This window comes from Carassius auratus, unplaced genomic scaffold (assembly GCF_003368295.1).
Source record: "Carassius auratus strain Wakin unplaced genomic scaffold, ASM336829v1 scaf_tig00011294, whole genome shotgun sequence".
In the NCBI taxonomy this organism is placed as follows: domain Eukaryota; kingdom Metazoa; phylum Chordata; class Actinopteri; order Cypriniformes; family Cyprinidae; genus Carassius; species Carassius auratus.
Window position 1 is genome coordinate 194,046 of NW_020524189.1, and position 15,955 is coordinate 210,000.

The following is a 15,955-nucleotide window of genomic DNA, read 5'->3' on the forward strand; positions in this document are numbered from 1 at the left end:
AAATTAGTAGAAAACTGACTTATCATGACTGATGACATAAAAATTAAACCTTGCATGGGCTGGTTTCACAGAAAGAGATGAGATTAAGCCAGGTTCTTAGTTCAGTTAGGACATTTAAGAAGCTTTTATAAACATGTCTTATAAAAATAAATAAATAAATAAATAAATAACATTATTGGTGTACATCTTAAAATGTAAATGACAGTTGCATATTTCACGATAAGTCAGTGCAAGTTTCTTTCACTTAATAAAGTTCAACCCTACATTTTAGTCTTGGACTAGTCTTAAACCTTGTCTGTGAAACCAGCTGGGAAATGGGTTTATTTCACATAAATTAAAGCACGCATACACAGACACACACACACACACACACACACACACGTTTGCTTTTGTGAAAAGTGGGTTCATCCCATAGGCGTAATGATTTTTATACTGTAGAAACTGTATATTCTATCGCCCTTCACCAACCCTACACCTAACCCTAACCCTAACAGGAAACTTTGTACATTTTTACTTTCTCAAAAAAAATAAATAAATAAAATAAAACTCATTCTGTATGATTTATAAGTGTTCTGAAAAACGAGGACATGGGTTCTGTCCTCATAAGTCACCCTCTCCTTGTAATACCTGTCATAACCGTGTCATTATACAGAGTTGTGTCCTGATATGTCACAAAAACAGGAACACACACACACAGACGCACAGACACACACACACACACACACACACACACACACACACACACACACACATTTTTCAGTTCAAATTCTCTCTTTCTCTCATAATGTTTTGAAATTGATACAGGAATCATTCTATTAGAGGAAATTCAATAGTAATCAACATTTAAAACATGTTGAACAGTGAGTTAGTTTCAGTTACAATGAATTTGATTATTTTGAAGTAGTTTTACAAGAGCAAAGTTAAGGATGTTTTTTTGTTTTCCTTCATAAACAGTATTGTACTTTCCTTTGGGAGAGAAGTCTCCGGAACTTTCTCAAAGTCACGTACATTTACTTCACATGGCAAAAATGTGTACGTCATGTCAAATATTTATGGGTGTTACCACACGAAAGCCATAATGCATTGTATCTAGAGTCGACAGATCGGTCTTATGACAAAGCCTTTGTGTTTGTCTCAAGAAGTGTTTGGACGTAGCATCCTTTACCATAAACCTGTCACATCACATGACCTAGCAAACATCCCAAGAGTTTCCAGACAACACAAAAAAGATCAAACAAAATCAGTTAAGTAATACAATTTACCTCTGTTGTTCCTGAATGACCAGAAAGCTTCATGAAAGAATCTTATGACTTTCTTTTTGAAGATAAAGAAAACAATAGATGAAACAGGTGAACAAATCTCATAAATAGACTTAAAACAATATGCATTAAAACAAAAGAAAACAAAGCATAGTAGTAAAAAGTTAAAATAACTATGGCTACGATGAAAAATATATATATATTTGGAAACCTGTTCTCAGGTGTGAGGATTAACGAAATTAAATGAAATAAATAAATAAAATAAATAATAAATATTAAAATAAAATTTTGTTTGGGGGAAAAATAATAGTTTTAAAGTGTGAGAACAGAGAACTAAGCTTATTTGTTTCACAGATCACAAAACATTTAAACATTTTATTGTGATTGATTTATTATACGGCCACACTGAATACCATACATGTGAAAGTACAAAATAATATTGACTTTGGCTTAGAATGAGAAACTTTGTGAGAAGGACAAAGTGAGCTATCTTGTGTATGTGCAGTATACAAACATGTTGTTCTTTCTTTACTGTGTCTAATAGACCCAGTAGAGTAAAGTGTTTCAATCACTTAAGGCGATCCAAAGGAGCCTGGGTAAATGCATACACTAATGAGACAGTCGTAAACCCTTTATCTTTCACATGGCGACTGCAAATGTTTGAATGCATCCCATTTGGGGACAGTTTGGGGTACTGTTCAAATGACAAAATCTAATTTTTAATTCTTCAAAGAAACAAAACCCCGGCCACCTCAACTTGCACCTGAACACACAATAAACACACACACACACCAGTCTCTCTCAACCCCCTAAGCACCTGTCAATATGCATCCCCATAATTAGTTCTTTGATAGTAGCCAGATTTGGAGGGTCCATTACAGGCAGCTGCACACAAGTCACAAGGTCCTGGTTGACCTTAAAAAAGGAGCCAGCCTGAGGGGAACACCGGTTAACTTGTGCTTTGGGACCTGTGCGCACAGCTGGCCACTGACAGACCAAAGAAATGGAGAATGCCAACTCACACCACTGACGAGCCCCAAACGGAATGTGCAGAATATTTTTTTTTCTACTGCATAGATTTTGGGGGGAAAACTGTGGAACATATATAAGCACACATTTATTTGTACATGCAAATGTAAATACTGTGCATATATCAAATAAGTCCAATAGAAATACATATTATATACTTATATGTAAGATATATAGTTCCTATGATTTCACCAAGTACAACATGTTCCTGGATCAACATCCTTGCTGATAGAAAGCTCAGAATTCCATAGTGTATCTTCAATAAACAAACCATGCAAGGGAATGCAGATGCTGCAAACTTTGTGGATAACTGTCATTCCAAATCTGTGTAGGGTTAAGTGGAGTTCTGCTGGCTCATATTCTGTGTGGTCCTGTTTTTGACACCTACTGTACGCACACAAACACACACTTCAAGGCACATGCAGTGTACAGACACCAATCTGTGGTTATAAATACACACGGCACTCTTGGGCTTTTGGGAACCATATCTACAACGGCCCCATGTTTGCGTGATTAGCTCTTGATGAGGCAGTACTAACGCCATCTGTAAATGTTTTAGCTTACGCGCACGCACACACTCGCTCTCCTTTCAGCCCGATTAGGTCTGAAATAAGCACGATAGAGGTGCTTAAAACAAATGTCAGGGAGGTTTGTGTGCTTATGGCCCTGCTAGCCTGGTATAATAATTACCGTTGATGCTAAATGACCAACAGATGAGTCATTAGCACGTGTGTTATTCTGTCTTACATGTTTTCTTATGTGTACGATTTTGAATTTGTGTCTGGGTGTGTTGAATGTGGGTGGGAGGTTTTGGTAAATGTCATATAGTCATGGTTTTGGTACCAGGAAACTAGTGGAACTAGTCGTTGTTGACAGAGCATCATCTATCAAGTGGTCATATTGAAGGCAGCCGGAGGTCTTGTTGTTTTTTTTTTGCTCATTGTGGTTGATGCTAAGCCTTTTTTTTTTTTTTTTTTTGATAGGCTGTTTTAACATTGAAAAATACTGACAGAATAAATATAAAACTTTGTTCACACTGACAGTACACATGTTATTTTTAGGCAAATCTAACTGAAAACAAATTAGCATTTGTAGTCTGAATAGTAAATAAGCATTTTGGTCTGTTTGTTAATACGCAGATTTGGACTTATATTTCACGCAAATATGAAAATCCTGTCACCATTACTCAAAACAGGATTTATTTCAGCTCTGGAACACCAATGCAGATTTTTTATAAAATTTCTTTAATACAGATGTACAATATAAATATTTATCTCTTGATTAAGTTACCAGTTCCTTTTCCGGAAATACTTTTTTTCATTTATATATTAAAATAGGAAATTTAGCATCATCTTGTTGGCCAGCATCTCTCTGAACATTTTGCATTTTAAAACCAAATTGCAATATTGCATATTGTTTTAAATTGTGTATCATTCTATCAAATATTCTCCAAGATGGCATGGGGGGAGGCCCTGGTTTCCTTTTCCTTGTGAGAAATTCCCAAGGTGGAATGTCATTAATCTTGATGGCAAAAAGAAGACTAATAAAGGAGAACTTTGGAATTTGTAATGAAGATGTAATGGCTACAAATCCATCTTATGGCTTATTTGGGTCTTGGCAATTTAATGTGTCAAAGAGAATGAAATGTAATAGTCAATAAAGTAAGAGTAGAGGATTACATGATCATGTTTCAGCCTCTGTTCTCCGATCGTTTTTACACATGAGTGCATGCCCTGCACAACTGCCAGTTGAAGTTATGCTTATTGCACGTCTACTAGATCTAGAAAAGGGGGCTGCTGGAACATTGTGTGCATGTTTATTTGACTGGTTCTACTTTGCTGTCTTACTCTATCCTTACTCTCTTATACTACCATTAAAAAAGCTCCAGAGGATCATTACAGGCCCTTTACATATTAATGACTAATTACCATAGAGCTCAGTAATGAGAATAACATGTTGCTCCTAATGATCTGAAAGGTCTGGCAGTCATGAACACTGGCTCTTGCTTTAACACAGCACATAGAATACAATATATACTCATCAATATTTCATTGCACCTAAATTAGAACTAATTCTCCTCTCTCTGTGCAAGAAGGCTGCTCAATTTGAGTGGTTGCACAGATCTTTACAATTAGCCACTGAGGCGTGGAAATTACCTAAGGAGAAAGATTGGGCCCTGTTGTATTGTTTAATAAAGCCCCACATCAATATTTGCCAGAGCTGCACTATTAAGACTCTCAGCTAGTTTAATGTACGTTTGTAAGTATTTGTGTTTATTGCTTACAGGTGAGTCTGGCAATGGTCACTATTCCAGTGTTTGACTGCCATTATTCATGTATTCAAGTTGTTGCACATGCATCAGAACAGTATTTTATATATATATATATATATATATATATATATATATATATATATATATATATATATATATATATATATATATATATACAGTACAGACCAAAAGTTTGGACACACCTTCTCATTCAAAGAGTTTCCTTTATTTTCATGACTATGTAAATTGTCGAGTCACACTGAAGGCATCAAGGGCTATTTGACCAAGAAGGAGAGTGATGGGGTGCTGCGCCAGATGACCTGGCCTCCACAGTCACCGGACCTGAACCCAATCCAGATGGTTTAGGGGTGAGCTGGACCGCAGACAGAAGGCAAAAGGGACAACAAGTGCTAAGCATCTCTCGGAGAACTCCTTCAAGACTGTTGGAAGACCATTTCAGGTGACTACCTCTTGAGGCTCATCAAGAGAATGCCAAGAGTGTGCAAAGCAGTAATCAAAGCAAAAGGTGGCTACTTTGAAGAACCTAGAATATGACATATTTTCAGTTGTTTCACACTTTTTTGTTATGTATATCATTACACATGTGTTAATTCATAGTTTGATGCCTTCAGTGTGAATCTACAATTTTCGTAGTCATGAAAATAAAGAAAACTCTTTGAATGAGAAGGTGTGTCCATATATATATATATATATATATATATATATATATATATATATATATATATATATATAATCCAGCCCCATGCAAAGCATGCTGGAAATTCGAAAACCAGTTTCAGTTATTGCTTTGTTAACACCAGCAAAGATGGTTACATGTAATCTTAAATCAAGAATGTAAACTTTTATTTTACAAAACGGATGCAAAAAAATTGACAATATGTCCAAGAATTGTTTTGAATTGCCTACCTAGAGGTGAACACACCATTCTTTGTGTCCTTGGTCAAATTTGTTACTATCTCAAAGCACAATCTGTACTTTATTAAGGGACAGGAACTAATCCGTGACCCTCACACTCCTTACAGAAACAAACAGCACCTTTACAAATCTCAAACCAGCACTGACCAATTAAGTTTCAGTGCACAGAGGTCAGGGGTGAATTCAAAGAGTATGTCTGGCATTGTGGTTGTATAACCTTGTTTAATGGTAGCTACTAGACCTCCTGCATCAAATATCACTAAAAACACCATTAAAAAAATAGAACAGCTATAATCTGATCAAGTCATGTTGAAGGAAAGAAGAATATTGGGTACTTGTACCGCATTACAATTAAATTCATAGAACTGTGACCTACCAGCAAACTATTTAAAAAACCGGACACTATACTGTTCAAAAGTTTGGGGTCAATACAGTTTTTAATGTTTTAAAAGAAGTCTCTTATGTTCATCAGGGCAACATTTAATTGGTCCAAAAAATACAGTTAAAACAGTAATGTGAAATATTTTTACAATTTATTTTAATATATTTTAACATAGATTATTATTATTTTTTTCCTGTAATGGCAAAGCTAAATTTTATGCATCATAACTCTAGTCTTCAGTTCAGCATCACATGATCATTCAGAAATCATTTTAGTATCTATAAAAGCAGTTTGAAATGCAAGGGAGGATCACACCGCATATTGATTTGATTAAGGAAAATAAAATTAATTTACTGGCACTATTTCCAAAAATATCTAAACTTTTCCCCACAAATAATAGCTTAAACAAAAACTATAGGCAAATTTTATGACCTACAAATGTGACCGCTGCAAAACCTGCCACTGGGAATGTCTTTGTACACTGCCACAACACAAGCCCTATAATTGATTGCTGAGACTATAGTCGGGGACCCCGGAGGCCTCTGTGGCCCCACACAAGACCTCAGTACTGGATCACATTAAAGGGCCCAATGTTAATCTGGTCCCTCTGATTCTAAGAGATTGTTTGGCAGCCAAGAGAATATTGCAAGTTAGAAAAGTAATAGCACACATAAAATCACACCTGTCCAGCCATTATGTAATGACTGGAACATAGAGCTTAGACTAAACCTAAATAGATTTATCTGTATTTTATAGATACACACAAAAGACCAGGTTTTTAATCTAAATATAAACAGTATGTACATTTTATAAATCCCAGTGGATAACCTAAACATTACACGGATCGGTGTTCAACCCTCTGACAGTTTCTGCAACCTCCCAGTATCCTTGAAGTGTAATGAATACTGTTATTATTTAGACTTTGATTATCTATGCTCAGGTTTGGCGGAGGATAGATTTGTGAGGTCATATCTATCGGGAAGCAGAGCGATGGAGTGTCTCTCATATCACACCATGTTTGTTATTGGTCCATGACATGCTTGTTTTGAGATGGTAACCGTGCCCTGGGTCACAAGCTGTGCATCGACGACAAGGCATATCTCGTTACGGTGACCCCATGCCCCAGATAACCATCTTAAACCCATCCGCCGGCCCTAAAAGCATCCTGCACGCCAGAGTGTGGTGCATACACAGACACACATGCATCTGGAGCTCTTCTGCTCAATGGGTCGGAAATAACAGCCCAGGCCTGTCGTCATAGATAGCCTGTTAAAAGCCATCAAGAAGTCAGAAAAGTGCTCCAGAAGATTTGCTCTCCCAAAATCTGGACTAAGGTCCACGCTCCATCACCCTCAATCAAACGTTGTTTCATCTGCAGACGGGGATGTCCTCTTAGTGGCCGGGTGGGGTGTGCTTTCTGACTCCGTCTGTTCGTAAGATGGGGAGAGTGAACAGGAAATGACTTGCTCATGGTTGCGCTAACTTTTAAAAGGCCAGATTCCTGGGTGGGCATTCCTTTAGCAACTGACACAAAAACTAACAAAACAAAACTCGAATTGTAAATGTTTGCTAAAAAGTATTTTACAGAAAAGGGTAAAGACCTCCTGAATGAAACTGGACATGTAATCCAGAGATTTTTTTTTTTTAAGGTAGTTTATTTGAAAGTCTTTTATTCCAATCAAAGGCAGGTTTTTTTTTTTTTTTTTTTTTTCTCTTTTTTTTTTTCATTCATTATTCCAATCTTCTTCTTATCAATACTGAAAACAGTTGTGCTGCTTAAATTAATTTTTATTATTATTATTATTATTGTTATTATTATTATTTTTTTTGAAAAACATGAATTTTCTTTTCTTTTCAGGATTCTTTAAAAAAAAGAGTTCAGTTTAAAAGAACAGCTTTTATTATATATATATATATATATATATATATATATATATATATATATATATATATATATATATATATATAATACAAAAGTGTTACCACCACTTTTGAACAATTCAGTACTACCTTGAATAAAAAGTATTGATTTCTTTCTAATAAAAATCTATAGATAGAATGATAGGTAAATACATAGAACGATAAATAGAATGATAGATAGATAAAACAATAGACAGAACAATAGATAGATCAGACAGAATGATAGACCGGTAGACCGGTAGACCGATAGATAGATAGATAGATAGATAGATAGATAGATAGATAGATAGATAGACAGACAGACAGACAGACAGACAGACAGACAGATAGATAGAATGAAAACAAAATACAATAATAAACCTGAGGTAGTAATGATAAAATTTTATTGTGAATATATTGTATTTGCACAAGAATTACACATTTGTAAACTTTACAAACTTTTTTGTTTTATTTTCTTGAACAACATTGTTGTACAAATGTATACAAAATCATTTCAGGCGTGTCAAGTTCCACAAATATATATATATACCTAATCAAGTGAGGTGGATGGGGCTTTGGGGCACAAACCACACCTCTTCCCCCTCCCCACCAATGAACACACACAAATCAAAAAGTGACTTCGATAGACATTCAGAAAAATAAGCATAACCTCAAGAAAACTTTCCGGCACACCAAGCACCAACACCAGTAAATACAGACACACGGCAGCCCTATGAGACAGCACAGCAGCTGAGAGCAGCATTCAGAAAACATAACAATAAATACACGCATCCAATTCCTCATTACATGAGTGGGGCACGTCTGTACATGTCTAAGCTTTAATGGCAAGGTTGAAATGTGAAAGAGCATCGCAGGAGCACCGTGCAAACCTGAACACATTTAAAGATGTCTGTCCCCTCTCATGTAAAGTGGAATGCTTTTTACAAAACAGATTTTATTGATTTGAACTTTTTGGATATATGATGGAGATTTTGGAGTGTCCTGTTTTCACTACATACACTTTTAAAAATAAAGGTTCTTTATTGGCATCTATTGTTTGATGAAGCTACATTAACATCCATGGAAACTTTCCACTACAAAAAAAAAAAAAAAAAAAAAAAAGGTTCTTTATACTGGAAAAAAGGTTCTTTAGATGATTAAAATATTATTCACACCAATAAAAATGGTTCTTTTAAAGGAATAGTTCATCCATAAATACAAATGTGATGAAAAGTTACTTAAAAGTTAGTGAATTTGTCTCTTCATATGAACCACCAATAGACCCTGTGCAGTAAATGGGTGCCATCAGAATAAGAGTTCAAAACATCACAATAACACACAAGTTATGACTTCTGAAGCAAAAAAACTGCATTTGTAATAAAAAAAAAAAAAATCCATCTATTCCTCAATTCATAACATTGCCTGCTCCAGTGAAACTGTTTGTCTGAATAAGGAGAGAAATATGCACAGATTAAACGCTGTTTACAAGTGAAAACAATACAAAACAATTTAAAACAAATAGGGCTGCCCCCCATTAGTTGACTAACAGTTAGTCGATTGTTTGAAGTTAAAATGCCTTAAAGATGGATTTATTTCTTACAAACACACAGCTTTTCACTTCACAAGACATTAATTAATGGACTGGAGTGGTTGTGGATAATTGTGATGCTTTTATCAGCTGTTTGGACTCTCATTCGGACGGCACCCATTCACTGCAGAGGATCCACTGGATCCAAACTCCTCTACATCTCGAATAGTCTGAAAAATGCAAATTTTCATGTTTGGGTGAAATATTCCTATGAGAAATTTTCAGTTTGGTTTTTATCCTATGGGTTTATTCTACTTTTTTTAAATCATAATTTTTTTAAAACATGGCATTATATATATATATATATATATATATATATATATATATATATATATATATATATATATATATATATATATATATATATATATATATATATATATATATATATATATATATATATAGTGTGTGTGTGATATTAAAAGCAAAAATATAAATCTCTTGTACACCATTATGATTCAGAACATATGAAAACACTTTGTTTAGAAACGGGCCAATAAAATCCCCAGCTGAATGCTACTTATAGGTAATTCACTATTCTTGACTAACCGTGTAGGCACTGCCAGATTTCAAGTTTTTAGTTTTAGCATAATCATTTCATTAACCTGTTTCATGTTTTGCGGACGTTCTTTGTCGGACAAGGCATGGGATCAATTTGCATTCGAACGGTGAAGTGGCCTCTGCGGGGTTTCTATACATTTCGCTGGCATTTTAAACCTGGTATAGTTTGTAAAGAGGGGAGTTAGTTCAGCTCTCTTGAATCAAATCGCATCTCACGTTGTCGTTTAGTGAGGTATTTAAATGTTACATCCTATGTCCTCCACCCCAGGCCTGAGATGAGAAATCCAGACCCCGAAAGTCTCTGAGGAGTCCAAAAACGTCTGTAATGATTCATAAATGCCCTGCATATTTAGGTCTGTAACTCAATGCTACATCAGTGAAGACAGAAAGAAAAATGCATCTCATTCCGAAGGAAAAAGTCTGACGTGGACACACAGGTGCGAGCGATATTCACGGATATCCAGTAAACTAAACACACACTTATTATAAATCTACCTTGAGCGTTTCTTTACATTTCATTGTCATTTGGCAATAACTATGACTTTAAACCTTCCGCCTTTAAATTCAGTTGCATTTAATTTTATCACTGTAATTACGTCACTTTAACAGCCTCTTCATCAAAAAAGCTTTAAAAAAAATCTATAAAGCTCCATAGTGAGTAATAAAGCAATCATAATTTACTTTTTTTTTTTTTTGTATGAACAAAAAGCCGTAGAACTCAACACTGATTGTAAGTTTATATTTTAGAATAGACAAAGCTTTTAAGCCATCGAATGTTAAAACTTATTTGAAATGGAGAGAGAAGCATGTTACTTTATTTCTGGATACTTGGCTTTTGACTTGTAATGGATAAATATTTCATTTTTCAGAGCTCTAGGCATTGCCATTGGTTTTTGTTCTTCTTCCAGAACATTCAAAGGAACACAAAAATGTTCCCCCAATGGCAATAGCTTTGATTGATACCATCTAATCTCATGCACGGACCTTCTATCAAATAAATAAATAAAACAAACATACAAACATTCATCCATCATAAATGCACAATTCTCCAGGGTTGAGCATTTTTATAACCTGTCATGTGCTATGTTTTCACATAGCGGTTCAACATGTGGATGTAATAGCTGACACGCTTGTGATATCATGTCTGTAGTGCTGGAACAAAATCTGACAGATGAAGTATCTGGACGACATACAGTAAAACACGCAATCGTCTGATAGCAGGGGCCCTGTGGACAGGATGGGGAGAGTACAAAGCATATTCAGCATGCTCTGGACACTTAGACGCAAGCGTGTGACTTCTGACACAACAAAAAAAGCCTTTGCTATACTAATTGGAGACTGTTCAGACTTTAGAGTCGTCTGCATTTCACATCAGATGATGCACTCATATATAGTTTGATCGCATATGAAATTTTCCTTAGCAAATCATGACATTCAACATGGCACTTTTTTCTAACGTTTATATCAGATGCTTACAGTTACCTCAGATGATCTAGGTTCATAATCAGCAACAAAAGAACGCTAAGCCCAAAATACCTAGCAAAAATAATGATAACATTTGCATAAATTAAAATTCATACAGGGTGAATCGCACAAAAACTGCAAAGAAATGTCCAGATCATGTCACCTCAATTTTTTTTAATTCATAATAATAATAATAATAATAATAATAAAAAATCTGTATGAAGAACATTTATACTAAATCTAAGATTTTGTGACTTTGTTTTCTCCCAAAATGTTTTTTGTAATGTGAAATGCAAAATAATATTTTAAAATGTAAATTTCTGAAATCTAATACATAATGACATTTCTTCATGAAATTTCCCATACTGCACATACAAGATAAAAATAAAAATAATAATAATAAGATAAAACAAGAAAAACAGCCCTATGAAGGGCCTAAAGGGCTCGGGTGTGACATCACTGACCTACTACTGGTGCAAAGCTGATTTCGAGCTGAATTCATAATGAGAAATTCAGAAACCAGAGCTGAACAGTCTTTCCTGTCCCATTACACCCTGCTTCATATCCAGGCTGGTGCTGTGAGCCATCTCTGATTATATTAGCCTGTTTATGGCACTAAACATTTTACATGAACCATTCTGTGATCATAATGTGGTTCTGTGTTCCAAAGTCAAAAAGTAAGCATACAGTATATACGTCTCTCGTGTCTGGCTGTGTTGCTGTTTCAGGTTGGTCTGAGAGGGCAGTATTTGGCAGTGAGTTGAGTCCTCGGGTCAGTTTTACAGTAGAGTTTGTAACTGCATAAGTTGTATTGTTATGGGCTGACTAACAAACAATCGTAGGTCATATAGTCGATGTGTGGTTATGTTGTGGTCTGTATAATAAGCAATTCAGTCATTAGTTGTTTCTAGTCTGGAGATTTGCTCTGGTCAGGACAAATAGGTTCTGGTTCCAGTAAGCAGCCAGAGTAGAAGAAGCTGAAGACCCACCATCGGCCAGAGAGACGGACTCAAACTGCAGCCACCACCACAGTCGGTCGCGTCCTCCTGCGGTCAATACAGAGACGTTAGTGACTTCTACCTCAGATAGACACAAGTTTATAATATAGTTAGGTCATTTCAGTTTAGACAAAGCAGGAATCCAACTAATTTTTTAAACACCACATCTGGTTTGTTTATGGATCAAGATGGTCTGTCTGCTTTAACCAGTGTTGTATTGTTAACTAAAACTAAAATTGAAATAAGGCTGAAGTCAAATAAAACATGAATAATAATAATTTAAAAAACGCTCAACAATTCTAATAATTTTTTATTTTTATTTTTATTTTTTTACCTTGCTTAGGCAACTTACCCTATTAATTTAAGCCGAAGAACTAAAATTCTACAACTAAGACTGATACAAAAATAAATTAAAGCTAAATATAAATCTTAAAATAATAAAATCAAATAAAAAATTAAATAACAATAATAAGATGACGAAGAAGACTTAAGAAAAAAGCACAAAACAAAATCACTAAAATTACAAAAATAAAATGAAAGCTGAAATATAAAAATAAAAGGTAATTAATAAATACTACAACGATATACAATAATACTAACATAACATACTCGTGACCAGGTTGGACCAGAGTTATTATTATATAAATAATAATAATTAAAAAAAACATCTTTAACTGGATTAAGTTGGTTTTCCCAGCAGAAAGAAGATCCATAAAGGATGCAACTCAATCAATAGACAGTCTGATATACTTATATGTGAAATGAAAAATGAATATCGAAACATGTTTTGGCTGAACTGAGAAGGAATTAATCAAACCAATGGCACGCATGCATAAACTCTTGCTGTAGAAATAATGCATGACCAATAATGACTGATGGTCTATGTTCTGGTCTTCTGAAACACGACTTGCGTGCTAGAGTATGTGTGTCGGAGGGCTTGCCAATGAAAGTCCTGGGATGCCCCTGGTTTTAGAGGCAGAGGGGCGTATCATTAATGTTGCTGTCAAAAGGACGAAAACACATCTGGAGTTTCCTATGTTTATTACACTGAAAATCTCTCAGGGAACTAGCTGAAAATGCACTTCCTACTTTCACAGCAGGAGGAAAGAAGTGACGTCCTGCCTCTAGATCCATACTGAGGCACTGAGTAAACAATATAGGCAATTTTAACCTATGTCTACCCCCTTTTATGATACTATAACTAGATATTACTGTAAGTCCAGCAGGCTACAATTCATTCTTAGTTGGAGTTGTAAACAAGTTAAGGGAATAGTTTGAAATATAAATGGCAGCAAAACAATTAGATGAAACTGACCATCAAACACAAAGCAGAAACAGCAGCAAAATGAAGGACAGGTAATAGGTCAAAGAAGAAGAGCCACTGATTGGACACAAAGACTCATCCTAGCAGTGACAGGCATGATGAGCAACCAATGAGCATTCAACGTGCAAACAGAAAGGAGATTAATGTTAGGTTAAAAAAGAAAAACAAGAAGAAAAACAAGCATTGAATGATGGAGATGCATTCTGAGCATTGCCCATTTCGGTTATTACTTACATCCGCGTTGTTGTCAAAGCAGACGTCTGGTCCTTTCCTGTACCGAGGGTTCTGGGCCAGCACACATGGATCAGGACCAGTAGCTGAAAGAAATCGATAAGGACAATATCTAAGAAAAAATAAATAACACAAAAAAATAAAATAGAGAAGAGAGGGAAAAACTTGGATTCTTAAGGACTAATTCATTAAAAAAATAACCAATTTCTTGGATACTCAGACATAAATAAATAGTCCTTTCACTTTGTTTGTCAGTTCTTGGATGTCTTCCATGTGCTCTATGAATCCCATTTGAATTATTAAAGACTCTCATCTCATGAATTCCTCATTTTGTCGTTCCTGGGTGCTTGACTCCTCTTGTAGTGTGACATTGCCATTATAAAGCTTGGAAGAGTCAGGACTTTATATATATATATATATATATATATATATATATATATATATATATATATATATATATATAACTCTGATTGTTTTCGTCTGAACGAATAAAGTCAGATACACCCAAGATGGATTGAGAGTGAGTAAATCATGAGGTAATTTTGATTTTTGGGTGAACTATCCCTTTAAGAATTAAACCCATGACTCTGTTGTTTCTAGCACCATGTTCTACTGTTTGAACACTACAAGATGACACTGTAAGAAACAAGTGAATCGTTTAAAGGATACAGGGCTGTTCGGCTTGTCTCAGAGGTTTGGGATCGCAGGAGAGGCAGGAACTCTTTGCGTCAGAGATCAAAAATACCAAATTCGTGTTTGGAAGCTTCTCCGCCCGGTACATTCTTGAAAAAAAAAAAAAAAAAAAGACAGGAAAACAGCAAAGTCATTAAGACCAACACAGTTCTTACAGGAACAGCTTATATCATAAGACAGGTATCATGGTTTATGCAACTCTAAAGTAAGCAGACATGAGCTTCACAGCGAGACCACCCATGTATGACATTTTTTACGGAAGAAGCAGTAAACATAAGCAAGAATAAACGGGTGCCGACTCAAAACATTGTGTGTAAGTCAGCATAAGCTCTTTGTCAGGAATCAATTATACACATCTTACATATCCAGAACCATCCCAACATGTGTGGAAGTCTTTAGTAAGTGTAACAGGAGATGAGTATATTATATTGGAAATCTGCGTCAGTTGGCAGTTTGTTATGTACTGTCATCGCCGAACGAGTTTCAGCCGTGAGTTTTCTTTATAGCGTTCTCTTGTTCTCTTTTACAGCTCTCCTCCCTCTCTTTAAAACAGAGTGACATGGGTTTTTGCAGCAGCCGGTGTGCATGTAAACGTATGTATGGTGATGTGTGCGTAAAGTTCTTTGTTACACATCACCTGCTCTCTTGGTATGCACAGGCTGTTTACCGCTACCCAGCATGCTCGGCGGTGCATAACGAACCTCAGATCTTAGTGGCCATCAGGGTCAAACTCACACAAACACATATGCACATACGGAGGGCTTGATGATCACAAAGAAGCTCCTAAAGTTCAGTGGCTCACATCTGTCTGCCCTCTGAGGAATGCTTTATTCATGAGAGCAGGAGAGGTTATAAGAGCACAGAAGAGTGCTTCAGGTGGGTTTATGTGGTCGCCATGAAAAACATCCTGTGAGAAACTATAGTGATGTTCCAAAACCTACTGAGCTGCATACTTAGACTTCATTTTAAAAGGTTAGTTCACATAAAAATGAACATTACGTCATCATTTATTCAAACTCATGTCACTCCAAATGTTTATTACAAGACTGGACCTCACTGACTATTATTGTATGGACCGAAAAGACCTTGTTCAAAATATCTTCTTTCGAGCTCACAAAAGAATTATAGCAGTGCAAGCTCTTTTGTGACCCAGAAATAGCAGCTTTGTGACTGCAAAATAAAGGTTGTAATGAGTTGTTGGTGGATTTTTTATGTTTAACACATTTACAGAATTTGACATCATACTTGTTTCATTCTGTAACTTATCTTTTAACCAAATCTAGAATGAATAACACTATCAATCGTATATATATATATAT

General features: G+C 35.4%; 1 protein-coding gene across 2 annotated transcripts in view; it reads right to left on the reverse strand.

Moving 5' to 3' along the window:
• Positions 1–9,778: 9,778 nt before the first annotated feature.
• Positions 9,779–15,955, reverse strand: part of LOC113073053 (voltage-dependent calcium channel subunit alpha-2/delta-1-like) — an 85,924-nt gene continuing 79,747 nt past the window's right edge. The window contains exons 36-38 of one of the 2 annotated variants that reach the window (XM_026245925.1): positions 14,613–14,725; positions 13,947–14,029; positions 9,779–12,436 (exon numbers count right to left, since the gene is read on the reverse strand). In XM_026245925.1, the coding sequence (XP_026101710.1) occupies positions 12,320–12,436; positions 13,947–14,029; positions 14,613–14,725 (313 nt within the window). In that variant the 3' untranslated portion in view covers positions 9,779–12,319. Of the gene's footprint in view, positions 12,437–12,930; positions 13,793–13,946; positions 14,030–14,612; positions 14,726–15,955 lie in introns of those variants that run through there. The other variant, XM_026245926.1, reaches the window with a different exon arrangement.